This window comes from Rattus norvegicus, chromosome 19 (genome assembly GCF_036323735.1).
Source record: "Rattus norvegicus strain BN/NHsdMcwi chromosome 19, GRCr8, whole genome shotgun sequence".
NCBI lineage: Eukaryota > Metazoa > Chordata > Mammalia > Rodentia > Muridae > Rattus > Rattus norvegicus.
In genome coordinates, this window is record NC_086037.1 from 19,766,811 (window position 1) to 19,783,264 (window position 16,454).

The following is a 16,454-nucleotide window of genomic DNA, read 5'->3' on the forward strand; positions in this document are numbered from 1 at the left end:
ATAAGAGAGGTGATTTGTTATATGAATATTTTGAGAAGAAGCTTTTGTTTATTCGTATTTCTTTGTTTAATCTTCCCTCAGTTGTTCCTGTTATCCTGGGAATAATGATCTTATGGTATCTTGGCAAGATGAAAATAGTAGTTATTCATATTCCTAGCTTTATAAGGATTAATAAAGCTTGCAACTGCGTGCAGTTTCTTATGCCTTTGCTCTGCACCCCCTGTGTCCTGGGGGTATGCGACCATACCCAGGGCCCCAACTCACTACACATTGACAATGGGTCACCCCACAAAACACAGAAGCATCTACCTTAGTCAAAAATGTACATTTTATTGAATGCATACACTAATACTGATTGATCATATCCATAGCTAAGATATTATGGGCAAAACTGTGGCCCAAAGTACATTCCTCTAAACTTATAAAGCGAGAGAAAGAAAGAAAGGAAGGAAGAAAGGAAGAAACGAAGAAAGAAAGAGAAAAGAAAAAGAAAAAACACAAAAAACTTTAGCTTCTCATAGGAACTTCACAGGAAGTGTTGTCTGGTGATCAGTTCTGATTGGGCCATTTTAGATAGAACAGTGCATAGTGACACTTAATATGTTGGGTCCTATAGAAAGCTTTCTGCAATATAGGAATTTTAATGAAACTCATACAGAACACAGAGAACAGGAAAGGATGTGATCACCATGTCCTTCCTCTCTATCAGGTTATTTTTCTGTGTCCATGATTGTCCGGCATAGAACAGCAACAATCTGAAATAGCTGGTAGACATGGAAAAAATTGACTAAAATTATAGTTGTGGGTTACACACCTCAACAATGGCTAATGCTGTCCTCAGAGTCCTCGGAGGCTCCTCTTATAAGCCTATCTATTGGAAAGTGGAAGCAGGTTTATCTGAGCTCAAGGTGAACCTGGCCAGCCAGGGAGAGGGCAACATGGGATACTTGAGACCCTCTCTTAAACCAGCATAAAAACCAACCCTTCATTCAAAGCATCATCTATTAATTCTTTATTATTTACCACTTTCTCCCTACCAGTCTTTCGGTCTGGAATGGTAGAAAAGAACTGGGAATGATTTTCAATTCTAATGACCTTGATCTCTCTTTCCTTAGGTGCACATTAAGAATGCATGCAAACGGGTATCACCATCTGAACAACTTAGTATCATCTACTCAGTATATCTAGCCTAACACTGTGCTATGACAATCTCAAGCTTCCTTGAGTTTCGCTGACCTAGCAAGAAGTATGAAGTACTGAGGTCACACCCCAGGGATCCTTTCAAGGGGTTAGAAGAAAGCCATGAGAGATGCTCCACTTCTTTGTCCTTAGATTAAATCACATTGACACAATGTGGGTGGACTATTTAACCAGACATCTTTCTCCCAACCCCACCTTTCTGAGTTCACACCATGGCAGAATTCATGCCACACCACCCTAGATATTGAGTTTAGTGATATGTAATTATTATTTAAACCTATGTATTAAATTTTGTAATTTTGTTAATTTTTGTGGTTTTCACAGTCTTCTTTGATTAACTTTCCTAGTTTTATTAATTTATCTCCTGTGTTCTGTGGTATTTTATCCTTCCCTTCAAACTAAAGTATTCCTTTTAGGATTCTCTACAGAGCTGCCTTACTGGTTATACATATTTTGTTAAATTTATTTTTAGTATGCATTAGTCAGCACAGTAGCTGGGCAGCTGCCTGCCCTCCATGGTATCAGATCTACTTTCCAAACAATAGCACTCAACTCTTACTGACTGTAGCATCTTGGCTGCTCTTTGTTCCCCTTGGACAGCCCTCAGGACCAGGCTCTCCTCTCCCTTAACCATGGCTGCTGTCCTCTTCCTCTCTCCTCTCCATCACACTCGTTCTTCCTTTATTCTCTGGCAGCTTCTTCCTCCTTCTTCCCTCCTCATGATCCTCTCTAGCAAAGCCCTCAAAGCTCACCTCCCCCATCTCTGCTGTGCAGCTGTTGGCTGTTGGCTTCTTTATAATCACAGTTAACCGGGAGCAGGGTCAGTTTTGGGGGGTTAGCCAGTAGTGAGTTCTCCAAATTAGAATTAAAATACAAGAATTAGGCCAATACACTACAGGGGATTCTTTTGTTTTGTTTTGGTTTAATTTTTCTTTTACCTTTTTACTATTTATTTTATTTTTGGCTATTTTATTAATTTGTTATTTTATTTACTTATATTTCAACTGTGGCCCCCTTTCCAGTATCCCCTCATCAAACCGTACTTCCCATTTCTGCTCAGCTTTGCCTATGTGACAGTGCTCCCCGACCACACATATCCATTCCCACCTCACACCTCTAGGATCCCTATTTGGTGGGCAACAGGTTTCACAAGAGCCAAGGGCCTACCACTGCATTAATGCCAGGGAAGTCAATCAATCCTCTTCTACACAGTGACCTAGAACCATAGACCCATCCTTGTATACACTTTGGCTGGCAAAAGTGGTCCCTAGGAGCTGGGGGATTGGTGACAGACAGACTAGTTAAATATTAAAGACCAATGATTGCTGCTTTCCCTTCTTTTTCTGATTGTGGGTGAAATTATGTTTGTGTGCTTGTCTTTTTTTCTTTTTGAAATTATTTCGAGGTGATTAATTTCTTGCTTTTTGGGGGTATAGTTTAGCTCATTGTCTTTGAGTTTTCCTCCTATTATCATCTGTTATGGTGTCTTAGAGAAAAATATTGTTTAAATTTGGATTTGTCATGAAATATCTTGGTTTCTCCATTCATGATGATTGAGAATTATGCTGGGTATAGGATCCTGGGTCTGCATTACATCTGTCCAGGATTTCCTGGCTTTTGGAGTCTCTGTTGAGAAGTCTGGTGTAATTCAGATAGGTCTGAATTCATTTGTTACTGCATATTTATACCTTACCCCTTTTAATATTCTTTCTTTGATCTGTGCATTTAGGGTTTTAATTATTATGTGAATGGAGGAATATTTTCTGGTCTGCTCCCATCTGTCAGATTCTATGGCAGTGGTTCTCAACACTTCTACTGCTGCACACCTGTAATACAGCGCTTCATGCTGTGATGACTCCCACCATAAAATTATTTCAGTACTACTTCATAACTAATATTGCTACTCTTATAAGTCATAATATGCAAGGTATCTGATATACAATCTTTGTGAGTGGTCGTGGCCCAGAGTTTGAGAAACATTGCATTATATACACTTTTATTTATTTATTTTTTTAAAGTGAGGCCTTCATCTAAGAAGGTCCTGATGCAGGTGTAAGAGCAGAGACACCCTGACGTAGTGACAAGTTAGGAGGCCCAAGGCCACTTGCCTTAATGGCAACAGAGATTCCTGGCTAAAGGCACAATCTGAAATCACTGTCCCCAGGACATTTCTTACCTCAGTTTTCCCCATTATACAGTGTGTCTGCTTGGCCATGTCTGTCCAGGAAGCCAGTCCCCGTAGTCTCTAATACAGACAGAATGCTAAAGGCAAGAATGTTTTCCCTCTGTTGGCTCCCAGTCACTTCTATAGAAGTAAGTTCAAATCCCCTGTGGGTAAATGTGTGTCTCACATAATGTGTGATACTTGAAATGTTATCCATTTGAGTTGACAAAAACCAACTCTCACTTCAGATTTACAGCTGACCAACACTTAGTTTCAGGAGAATGAAGAAGCTGGCCAGGCCTGCAGAGTCAGATCCCCTCCCTGCCTGGGACAATCCCACCCACAGCAGACTTCAGCTTCACCTAGCAGCTGTTATCAGAAAATCTGACCTTAAGGTTCTGAAGTCCACACATGCACAAACCCTAACGTTGTCAGATGGTGGATATGGGGTTTTCTCCAATTTAAAATCATTCAGGCCTCTTTTCGCCCCTGGGATGCCCCCTGTTCTCTCTGGTCTGTTCTTCTCCAAAGTCACCTCTCAGAAGGGGCACTTTGCTCTAACTCCTCCTTGGTACCCACCCAGCATTGTGACTGGAGGATCCTATGGAGTTGTAGCTCTGAGCTGGGAGGGGCAGGTCTCACCCTGACTTGAAGAAGCCTGTTTTCGCAGCTGAGCTAGATCTGAGGAACAGGTGCTTTTAAAGAAGCATGTGAAAGTATCTCCTGCAGGAGAGCCCACCCTGCAGGGAAAGTCACACAGGACAGGGAAAAGTGGCTTCCCAACTTTCCCAGGGCTCTCAAACCAGGGAGGGTACCTGATTTCAGAGAGTTAGAGAAAGGCCTCCATCTCCCTGAAAGACTTCCCTCAATCATAAGTCCCACCACTATCCCAGGCTCAGCAAAGCCCTCCACCTGCCAGTTCCCTGCAAATGAAACCCAGTCTGGAGAATTGAGGATAACACTTCTAGGAAAAGGGAGACACAAGCGTCTGGGGGTCCTGGCCTGGAATCTGTCCCTTAGGCTCTCCTCACTTCCCCTAGGTGCCTAGGGCAGAGGCAGGGTCAGGAGAAGGGGGAGGGGTAAGTTCATGGTCAGGGGCAGGGTCAGGGGCAAGCTGTGACCTCCAGCCAAAAGATAGGCTTTGGGTCCATGGAACAGGCAGCAGCAGAGCTCGCCCTGCCCTCCTCCTCTCTGGAGTGGGAAGGCATGGAGACCTGAGTGGTTGGGAAGAGTTGGGGAACTCACAGCTGCTTTTCCTCTGGCTGCAACTGCAAGTGCAGGGCGAAAGAAGCCAGAGATGCTTAGGGGATCCCCCCATTTCCTGATTTCATTGTCCTTGTGGATGTCCAGGATGAAGGCTCTGCTTGGCTGGGCCAGAAGCCCCGCAGACAGGTAGAAGATGCACAACTGGCCTGTGACCTCCCTGGGCACCTACTGGGACCCAGCTCAAGTGGCCACAGACACTCACCACGCACCCTGCCCCAGCCCTAAGCCTGTGCACACCAAGGCCACAGCACCTCTGCTAGTCCCTCCCACCATGAGCACTCACCCTGGCCCCCTGGCTGGCTTACACTCTCTGTAGGGAGCTCCTTGTGTGGTTTAGACACCAGGTTGATTACGGCCTCAGAGAAGGAGCCTAACAATGTTCCATCTCGTCCAATATAGTGGAATAATTGAAGCACTATTGTTATTAGGTCTTCATTAAAAGTCTGATAGCATTCTGCGTTAAAGCCATATGGCCCAGAAATTTTGCTTTTTAATTTTGGGAGGGGCAAACTATACTGACAGTACCTATTTTCTTCTGAGAATTATCCATGTACCTTCCCAGATCTGTGTTTATGTTGGTAATTGTTATCTGTCTAGAAAATACCAATATCAAATAGATTTTCAGTTTTCTGGAGTAAAGGCCTCTGAGGTAAGACCTAATGGTTGTTGAATTTGTTCATTGCCTCATGTTAGATTCCCCCATTCATTTCTAGTTGTGTCAATTTAGGTATTGTCTCTGGTGTGCAGTTTGTTTGAGGAAGGGGTTGCCTCTCTGGTGGATCTTCTGAACAAAAATACAAAAAAAGAAACAAAAAAAAATAAAACAAACAAAAAACCCAACACACAGGACTTGGTTCTCTTGACTCTTTGTATTTTTCATTTTATTTGTAATTGAATGATTTGATTTGAGCCCTGAGTTAATTTCCTGCCATTAAGTCGTACCTGACATTCTATGGGATGAGGTTTGGCCTCATCTTGTTAACAGCAACATGTAACTGCTGAGCTGTTTCTGCTCTCTGTAGTGGTGATGACATCAAAATCTTACTGAAAACCATGCATAGCCTGGTTTAGGCTGTCATAAAGTAGCCCACCAATTCAGTGTTCCCCGCAAGGTGCTATGGGACAGTAGTAGCATGAGTCTGCATGCACCTGGACAGTTTTCACTAGGGAGTACACACACACACACACACACACACACACACACACACACACACACACACACACACACTTTACTGACATGGTGCACATTCTTTGCACACAAAGAAGAAAGTGAGTAGTAATGAAAACACACCAATAATGGAATTGATGGAGGGAGTTGTGGGGAAGCTGGGGCTTAGAGTTACTTAAAGGCCCTGTGCAGGCTCTCCTTTTGTTGGAGGAGAAACTTCAAGTGCAATGTGGTTCTTTATTTTCTTTCTCTAAAGCACAGAGGGCTAGGGTGAAACATAGGGCTTTGAGCATGTTTGGCAAGTGCAGTCAAACTGAATTAAATCCTAGGGCTGGAACCTATTAATCTTCTACAGAATTATAGAGCAGCCTGGATGAAGACTCTCAGCTGAAAAGGTGGACATCTCAAGACAGGCACTGACAATGGCTGACAGACTTGACTGAAGGCTGGAAATGTTTTGCTATCTCATAGGAAAAGAAGGCCCCTCCTACAACACTGTACTCTAAGGACAGTTTATTCAGGTTAGGATGACATGAACTATTGTCTCATGTGACAGATGTCAGCACAAAGTATCCAAGGTATTGTATGCCAATGGTAGCATTAACAGAACAAAGCACACAGTGTCATGAAGACATAAATCATGAGTTTGTGTAGCAAGACCCAGGCCTCTTCCAGGGTCTTAGATAGTAACTGAGAACCTCAAATGCGGTAGTGATGTGATAGTGTGGTGTAAATCTAGTTACAACTAGTTTCTATTGTGACACAGATGACACTTTTTGTGTCATGGTCAGCTTATAATGAATGACTATACCTAAGCTTGAGAATAAGCAAAGACTACATTGCTTCTCTAGCTGCTAAGCTTTTAAAAGCCCTGGGGTGACAGCAAGCTTTTGTGGACATTCTGGATTGGTCCTTCTGTACTTTAACTCTCTGAGTCACCTCCACTCTCAGCAGGTTAGATCAATTCGACAAATTGGAAATCAGTCACCTGGAAAAAATACATTCTCAATACGATCCCAGATTGGCCATGGAAAAAGGGTAGCGTGAACTGTCCCACCTAGGTTCTGGGATTGCACAGGCCTGCTCTCCAAGAGAAACCTGTGTTCACAGCTGCAGGGTACATTTACTATGGATGCTCTGGAGGTTCCTTCCTAAACTGCTTAGATTAAAATAATTTTCTTGCTAGCAATCAAAAAACTGATTATGCCAATTTGGCCTACAAGAAGCTAGTTTCTATTCTGTATTTTATCAGATGTGTATAATACATATGGTCATCATTGATATTAGGTGAAAGGTCTGCTCTAATAGGGACACTAAGTGATGCTGGAGGATGATCCTGACCCACACTGAGCAGTGGGAACACCAGAGCCCTGTAGGGATGCCTGGCAAGCTAACACATTGAGCACGCGCGGCTCAGTAAGTTACCTGTGAATACACATCTCCTGAGATCTCTCTATTTAATTGGAGGTGATCCTGTCCACCTAATACAGCACATCATGTGGAATAACAAGAGCCACCTGCAGGAGCTGTGGTGATGACTCACAGGGTAGAGCATCTGCTGCTCTCTCAGAAGAACCACATGGACCCTAATAATTGGGTAAAGTGTGTCAGTGATTATATCACAAATTGTGTGTCCGAGACACAGCCACATTCTCCACACAAAAGACACTATCACACTGGGTACCCCTTGGTGACTTTGAATTCACTTATTAGCCCAGGCTCCATGGAACATGCAGAGATCCATCTGTAGCTGTCAGTTCTAGGTCCACAGGAAGGGACAGAACCCTTGTGTAAGAATGATGGTCTTAAGAGTCAAGAGATAGAATTCAATTTTTATTCATAACAAATACATTTTTACAACAAAACAGGATTAAAATGAATAAAAATATTTAAAAATATTTGAAAGTAAAAATAGTAACAAGAACATATAAATATGAAACAATAAAAAGAAAACTTCAATTAAAATCATAACAAAAATATTTCTAAAAGCATATTCTTAACGAACATTTAGAAGCACAGACGTATTGCTGTTTCTCCTCTAGCACACATAATGAAAGGCGGTCCCCCAAGTTGTCTCTCAAGTGCTGTGTTCTGAGAAGAAAGTAAGACCTCAATCAGTCAGGCTGGCTTAGTGGTATATAAACTTAGGGTCTCTAAGAAATGACAAATTAACTCTGAGGAAGAATACTCATCCAAAAAATGTTGTTACCATTCAGGATATTTGTCATCAGGGACTCCTGAGAAAGCAACTTATTCTTCAGGAAGCTCTCTTACTGGGGTGTGTCCAATTCCAGCTCTCTTGCACTTTCTGAGACCTGGGAGAGGAAGGGAGTTTTTCAGACACTGATTTGGTGGGGAAATGCAAGCCAGCTGTCAGAATGCTGCCTTCTACCACCTCAGTTCTATTGGACAGTCGACATGGACAGTTTAAGTGATATCATTTTTGCTAACTCTGTGGGCAGGGCAAAATCTCCAGAGAGCCTCACAGTAATGTGGGCTGCCAATATGGGACCAGACTTATACCAGTGCAAACCAAGAACAGGGCAATGGCAAGAGACCTCATCGGGTTGCAGGAAGAAAGGAGATGTCCATATGTCAACAAGGATAAAGCCAATGACAAGTACTAATTTGACATTTGCACTTGGTTCTTATCCCAAAGGTGCTTCCTACACAAGAGGTCACATGACCACAGAGTGTCATTTGTCAAAGAACCAAGAAATTGTTCAAAACTCTACATAGGATCCAATGTATCACATGGAAATGCAATAATGAGGTATGTTATTCATCTGTCACCATTTCTAGACTGCAGCTTCAAAAAGAGCAGCAAAATATGCTTGCACAATAATTCAGTTTCTGAAAAGTGGTTAACTTCCCAGAATACTTGTGCATAGGCAGAGCAATGAACAATTCCACTACATGAGGTGGTTGGCTGGTTGTGAGTGTAAATTAGAAAGGTGGTAAGAGAAGCAAAGATGTATCAAATTGGCAAATTTTATCAGATATTGTTAATCTAACACATCTGCTCGTCCCTACCTGATAATGCTGGTTCTGGCCGTTGATGGTCTTTATCTTTCTTGTTGAAGTCAACCAAATATTTCTGGTTCAGTGCACAATCAAGATGTACCTCCTTGCTCTCCTGCTTCAGTGGGAACAACTTCTTCCTACATGTGTTCTCCATCAGGAGCTGGCTGAGCAGGTTTCTGGAAATACAGTCTGCATAGTAAGATCATGCTGCCCCTTTCTCCCATTCCTACTCCCAAGTCCCACTAACTCTACCAGGTCCCAGATACCCAGGAAGACTTAATAAAATGCATCTTGATACATATAAGGCTGCTGCACAAACCATAAAGAGTTAATTCGGGGAAGAATAAATTGTTTGCTTGGCCTGACACCAATTAGTGTCCACACCTCTGAGAAAGAACATGGATCTACAACTATCCATGAAAGCCCAATGCATGGGGCCAACATCAATTAGTAGTGGGCCAAGACCCTCAAAGGAGGTCAGTAGAACCAAGAGAAGGTCATGCTAACCATGTGGTCCACGCACTGAGTTTTGTAAAACCTGGTGTGACACCATAGGTCCAGGTCAGCCTAATAACCTTCTGCTGACTTCAATCAGTACTGTTCTCTCTAGAGCCTTCTGAAGATGCCTAGACAATCCTGGGATGAGTAACAGTGTTTTGTGGAACTGAAAACTGAGTCCTAATGACCCTGGCACACTGATGGGTAAATAGCACAAGAGATAGAACCAGAGCTGAAGACCGTCCAATCCAGAACAAAGAAAGTCAGAAATGGCCATTCCACAAGTGATAGCCTTTCTGACCAGGACTTACCTAGAGAAGGTCATCTCCTTCTTCAGCTTATGGTTGTTCTCATGGACCTCAGTGTTCTCCATCTCTAAGTTGTGCAGAATTGATATGACCGCCTCCTCCATTCTCTCCAGGTCTTCATAATATGGATTTGGCCTGAAGTGTGGCCTGGCCCCAAATGATAGAATACAATGAACATCGGCATTTAGGAATATATGAACTCAGGGTGTGTCCTATATTACCCCAGGCTGCTGCCTGGATCTTCCAGCACTCAGTCCCCTGCCTAGCAAGTACAGAGACTCACCATAAACTCACTGCAATTACAATCTTGCAAAGCCACCAGCTGTCAAGGGCTTTGCAAATGCACACTGGGAACTCACTCTCCCTGACTTTATCCCTGAATTCTTTATTCAGACCACAAGTTCTGCTTTTCAATAAATGGAAGCAGATGAGTCCATTTTCAATCTCACTCCTCAGGAAGGGTCAGGTTCTGAATCTCCACTATATGGGAGGTGAGGTTTAGCACAGGGTGGTTCGGGAGGCACAGCTTTCTAGAACCCAAAACCTTAATAGGATAAGAAGAAGGTGACTTTGCAGACCCAGGAATGAAACAGGAGCATTTGGAGCGATTCATACCTGTTCTTCATGGATCTCTCGGTTAGAAACTTCAGGCGATCTCTCAGGTCATTTCTCTCCTCGGTAATGAGCTGCAGCTCTTTAATCAGCCTCTCCTTTTCCTTCATGGCCTGATTCTTGCTTAGGTCAGTGCCAGGGGATGATGTTTCTCTCCCAACGTCTGTAGGTAGAAGAACACAAGTGAACCTGCATGGGGAGAATGCATAGAGTGTTCATAGACCTCAGTGAGGCCTAAACAGGAGAACAAGCCAGGAACCCAGTGTCATTGCTAGGCGATTGGTCTATGCTGAAGAGGCCTCCTCAGTGGATCTCAGTTCTCCCACTACTCTATAGAGACCAAGAGACGTAAGCAGCCAGGTGTTCCCTATGCCGGACATCACGTGCTTACATGTACCACGGAGATGGCTTCTCCAGGATTATTATCAGCTGAACAGGGTACAGCTTGGTTTCAGGACCCTCACCCCTGTGGCTTCAGAACTCAGATGATAAATTCACCATCCACAAAACTTGAGTGATTGGAGACACTCAGATGTCCGACCCTGATACTCTAAGCCAACAACTTTGGATTTAAAACGCATTTCCAGGGAGGATATGTTCAACAGACTTATCAGTGTCCCTATGTGAAATACCAAATGCCCCAGAAGTGCGAATAGGTTACAGGCTGAATCTTGTTCTACACTTTCCAAATAGTTTTGGTATTGTAGAAAAATTTTTGTAACATACAACCTCTAATATATAAAGCAAACGATGACCCTGCCAGTTAGAAGAAATCGGAGAAGGTCTAAGAACATAAGGTTATTGCCTGGAGCACAATCTCTCCCTGTTACTACTGTCAGATATCCACTGTATTTAAAGAAGCAATGATAGTGAAATACATTGCTGCCCTGTCTAAACTCAGAAAATTTGGACCCTCCATGACTACTGATGGTGTTATTATATCAATGTAACAGAACAAATGAACTGAAAAGTAAAGACCAGAAGTTCACAGTATAATAGCATTGGCCTTACCATATCCTCCCAGTGGGGATGGGGAAACTAAAGTTCTGAAATCCTGACTTTAAGGAATTGTGATATTCGTGGATATTCAATTCCTTTTCAGATGCTCCAGTTGCTGTGGCCCATTGCTAGAAAGGTCAGCTTAAGCCTTCATCCACCCTGGCAGGAAGCTCAAAATACACTGCCCAGAACTTACTCCACATTCCCCAGAAGTGCTGTCTTTCTCCATCATTACTTTGAGACGAAAGGCCAGACTCCTTCACTCTAGTCTCTCCAGAATCGACGTTCCCCCTCCCAAAACGCTTGCGAAGATGGGAAAACATGTCTTAGCTTGTAACCGCCAGACTCAGACTGAGAGAAACTAGGGCACTGGTTGTCACTACAACACTGGTGACATCACAGAGGATGCCAGAACTCTCTAGGAGACAATAGAATGTCCAAGAAGGGACAGCAGATGTCATGGGGAGCAGACTTTGCATCCCTGCTAATGTTCTCCCTGTACTGAGCATAAGCAGAGGTGCCCTTTCCAGGAGACTTTCCTGGGGCAGAGCCACTGAGCATCTCCTGCTTCCAAAGCCAAATTTTCCTCAAGGCTTGATTATAAAAAACCTTAGTAATTCCTATGCATCTAAATGAATGTTTCCTTTCAAATCTTGCCCAAAAAATGTCTCATCCTAACTCAAATTGTCCACATTCACCAATGTTAGCCATTAAAACTTCCTGAGATTTCACACCAGCTTGAATATGCAGTCAAAAGTTCTCCTGTCTCATTATGTACAGGTGCTTTATATCACATCAAGAAATAGTCTGCATGGTAGGTTACAACATGCGTGTGTATTAGGGGAACACTCACGAAGTCGTGTGCTTAGCAGTCGACAATTGCCAGAAAATTCCTTAGGAGAAAGAGTTGAAGTCTTTATGGTGCTAGGAAAAGTGTGGAGACCAGTTGGCAGAGGAAAATGCAATATTGGAGACACCAGTGAAGGGAACCTCATGCTGCTTGTGGGGTTCTGCTCTTTGCACCAATGTCGCCAAAGGAGCACTGCTCACAGGCCTGAGTAATATATACCATGAGCTTTTATCAGAGAAATAAAATACACAAGAGATATAGAGGGTGGCACAGAAACGTCTAAAATGAGGCTATAAACATCATTAAGTGTATAGAGCAAGGTCCCAGCACCTGTACACTGGGAAATGGCCACCCCACCAAACACAAAAGCATCTATCATAGTAAAAAATGAATACTTTATAGAATGCACCCACTAACACTGATTGATCACATCTGTAGTTCAAATTTTGGGGGCAAATTCATGGCCTTAACTATCTTTGTCTCAACTTATATAGCAAAAAATAAGAAAGAACGAGAAAAGAAAAAGTCGAAACTAAAAGCTCAAGCTTCTCATATGAGGATTGCAGGAAGTGTTATATGGGAGTCAGTTCTGATTAGGCCATTTTAGATGGACCAGTGCATAGTGACCCTTACTGTGATGGGCCCTATATAAAGCTTTTTGCAATATTGGAATTTTAACAAACCTCATCCAGAATGTACGGAAGAGGCACCATGTGATCAGCATGTGATCACCATGTCCTTACTCTGTATCAGGTTATTTTTCTGCATCCTTGATTGTCAGGCATATAACAGCAACAATCGGAAATAGCTGGTAGACATGGAAAAACATGGCTAAAACTATAGTTGTGGGTTACACACCTCAACTGTGAAAGGCTAATGCTGTCTGCACAGTCCTTGGAGGCCACTCTTTTAAGCCTATTAATTACAAAGTGAAAGGAGGTTTATCTGAGCTCAAAGTGATCCTGGCCAGCCAGGTAGAGGGCAACATGTGATACTTGAGACCCTGTTTTAAAGGAGCACAGAAATCCACACTTCATTCAAAGCATCATCTACGAATTCTCGATTATTTACCATTCTCTCCCTACCAGTCGTTCTGTTTGGAATGGTAGAAAACAACTGGAACTGATCTTTCTATTTTAAGGACCTTGATCTCTCTTTTTTTAGGTGCACATTAAGAGTGCATACAAATGGACATCACCATCTGAACATCTTAGTATTATCTACTCTGTATATATAGCATAATACTGTGCCTATGACAGTCTTAAGCTTCCTTGAGTGTAGTTGCCCCATCAAGAAGTGTGAAGTTCTGAGTTCAAACCCCAGTGATGCTTTAAAGGGACTAGAAGAAAGCCATCAGAGATACTCCACTTCTTTGTCCTTAGATTAAATCAAGTTGACACAATGTGAACCTGGTGGGCTATTTAACCATGCATCTTTCTCCCAACCCCTCTTTTCTGAGTTCAGTCCATGGCAGAATTCATCCTCCACCATCCTATATATTTCTTTGTATATTTCTACAAGAGCCAGGTTTCTTTTTTTTTAATAGAATTAGTTGTAGTCAATCAACTGCTGCCCTATGTGAGAAATGATTAGTATCTATTGCAACTTACCACAGTGTATTTGTGTATACAAGTACATTATTGGAAATCCAGCATTACTGAGGGATTGGAAACCAGTGCTGTGACCTTGCCTTTCTGTGCCTCTTCCTGGCTCACAGGCAGCAGGGGACAGACCTTGAGTTCCTCTGAAGGGACAGAGTGATGTTGAATGGGCACTGAGCAGGCAGAGAAACACAGCTGAGGCAGCTCCTTTCAGTTATCAAACACATCATCTCCTTCCCATCTTAAGGGCTACTGCTGAGGTCTTGCCCCTGTACCTACCTTAATAGCAGCGAATTTGTTACACAGCAGCCAGCTCTTTCCTATTGTTCTGTAATATGCCTCCACATCATGGATGCCAAGAAAAACACTAACAAAGAACAAAAAACTCTGACGTTGAACTGTGTGGTGCTGGTCACATACCCTGTTATGTTCTGTATGTTATGAGGTTTGTTAATCTTAACAAGTTCCCCAAGTGTATTCTTCACATAGGACCCAATAGATTCAAGGAAAATAGGAACAATTATGTGTAAAATGGCCTGAGTCAGGGCCCATAGACCGAAACATTTCCAACACTTGTGCATGAGCCCATGTGGATTTTGCAATGAGCTGGGCCTAGCAATGTCCAGTACACAGTTGTGAGCTGTTGCTCTGGTTGAACTGTATTGGTGTGTGCGTTAATAAACTACACCTATTTAAATGAATTCAGTGTTCCTGTAGTTTGAATCTAGACCCCTTGACACCAGATCTTCCCTTCTGTAGCACTTGGGAAAAAGGCTAAGTTTAGGAAAGGTGACGTCTTGTCATAAGTTATGTGACAAGAGGGATGGTGAATGATCCCTTGAGATAAGAATCAAGGTTTCCTCTGTGGTATTTAGGTCTATACTGGCCCTGTGCAACAGCTTCAAGAACCCATTTCTGATTTTCCTTGGGATTCCCGTGATGATGCACTCAGACATGATTGGAAACAACCAAAACGGTGGTCAGACTTGATTTATAAAATGTAGGTAACATTGCAAACTTATGTTGTAGGATATTTGATCATATTGTCATCCCCAATATTGTGTTATTTACTTAGAAAAATACCTTCTGGCTGTGTAGTTCAGCACTAGCACCAATATTTCACCCTAGAGCTATTTTTGTTTGTTTGTTTGTTTTTTGTTTTTGTTTTTGGATGAACAAGTACTTTCCTATTTTGTGGCCCAGCCCTAGCTCTTACTTCTTTGCACAGTCATAGAGAGCCCTCAAACATATACTCAGACAAAGCCAGGGGAGTGTATAAAAGGGCCTAAGGCAATACCACATAATGACATTGAAAGTGGGCTCTCTTCTTGATCCACGCCTCCAGCTCTCCTGACATCTACATGAATTATAACTCCTAATGCAGTGTAAATGATGTCTGCGCTATTGCTGAAGGAATCATGAGAATAACAACTGTAAACATTCCACCATGGATAGAATTTGTGGAAAGAGGTGACTGGCAGCCAACAAGAGGGCTCTACAGTTAAAGGGGCTTGCTGTCAAGTGTGATGAGCTTGACTCAATCCCCAGGACCCACGTGGTAAAAAGGAGAGAACCAAGGGCCAAGCTGTCCTCTGGCTTCCACTCATGTGCTTACATGTATGTGAGTATGTATGTATATGTCTTATGTACGTGTGGATATGAATGTGTGTATGCATGTATGTGTATACGTGTATATGTATATGTGTGTATATGTCTGTCTATATGTGTGTATAGGTGTATTTGTATGTGTGTATATGTATTGTATGTGTGTGTATGTGTGTATGTATATGTGTATGTGTGTATGCATGTATGTGTGTATGTGTGTGTATGTGTGTGTATGTGTGTATGCATGTAGGTGTGTATATATGTGTATGTGAGCATGAATGTATAGTCATGTATATGCATGTGTTTTCATGTACGTGTATTCCTGTATATGTACGAATGTATGTGTGTATATGTATGTATGGACACACAAACACACACAATGTTAAAACATAAAAAGCTCCTTGGAGTATTCACCGTGCCTGGATAAGTGGTGACCATGTGGGGGAAACACATGTCCATGTAAGCACACCTGTTCACATGCGCTGAGCAATGCCCAGCCTGGTCTTGAGCTCACTACCTGCCCAACGATGAGTTTCTGCCCACCTGGTCTTCTCAGAGCCAGGCGACGATTGTTCCTGCCATTCCAGTTCTGTTCCAGTTTCTCATGTCGCAAACCTTCTAGCTTGAATCTCACCTACTGATGCAGGAACCTAACAGCCTCCAACCCAGTGAAGTAAGTAAACTTCTTCCTGACATCCTCAGGCTTGGTGTCCCCATGAGTCACAGGGAGGAAGGATGGCATGCACCAAGGAGAAGGGCCATGGGCAAGGAAGACAGGATCATAAGTCAGTCATCACTGACACCAGCAAAGTGTGTGCTTCAGAGCTGGCTCTGCTCATTCTTGTCCCAGTGGCAGGACTTAAGAGTGGTGCATACCTGTCACCCAGCACTCAGAGACGTCTGAGGCATGAGAACCAGGAGTTCATGGCCATCTTAACTAATGGTGAGATCAAAGCCAGCCTGGGCTGCATGAGACTCAGTCTCAAAGCAGGCAAGGAGGAACTTGCTATATTTGAGCAAGGAAGCTGGAATCCTCCTGCGTTCTTAACTATCGCTGCAATACAGAAAGATGCTAGGGCTAGTGTGGCAGAAAGTAGGAGACAGAGAAGCCAGGTTAACCCCCACTATTCTCCTCATGCTGTGTGAGCAATGAGGAGAA

General features: G+C 42.9%; 1 protein-coding gene across 2 annotated transcripts in view; it reads right to left on the minus strand.

Moving 5' to 3' along the window:
• Window positions 1–7,619: 7,619 nt before the first annotated feature.
• LOC134483215 (uncharacterized) overlaps window positions 7,620–16,454 on the minus strand; it is a 42,459-nt gene continuing 33,624 nt past the window's right edge. Inside the window, exons 1-6 of one of the 2 annotated variants that reach the window (XM_063278489.1) lie at window positions 11,436–11,598; window positions 10,244–10,403; window positions 9,632–9,775; window positions 8,832–8,998; window positions 8,008–8,113; window positions 7,620–7,889 (exon numbers count right to left, since the gene is read on the minus strand). In XM_063278489.1, the coding sequence (XP_063134559.1) occupies window positions 8,049–8,113; window positions 8,832–8,998; window positions 9,632–9,775; window positions 10,244–10,403; window positions 11,436–11,562 (663 nt within the window). In that variant the 5' untranslated portion in view covers window positions 11,563–11,598 and the 3' untranslated portion in view covers window positions 7,620–7,889; window positions 8,008–8,048. The other variant, XM_063278491.1, reaches the window with a different exon arrangement.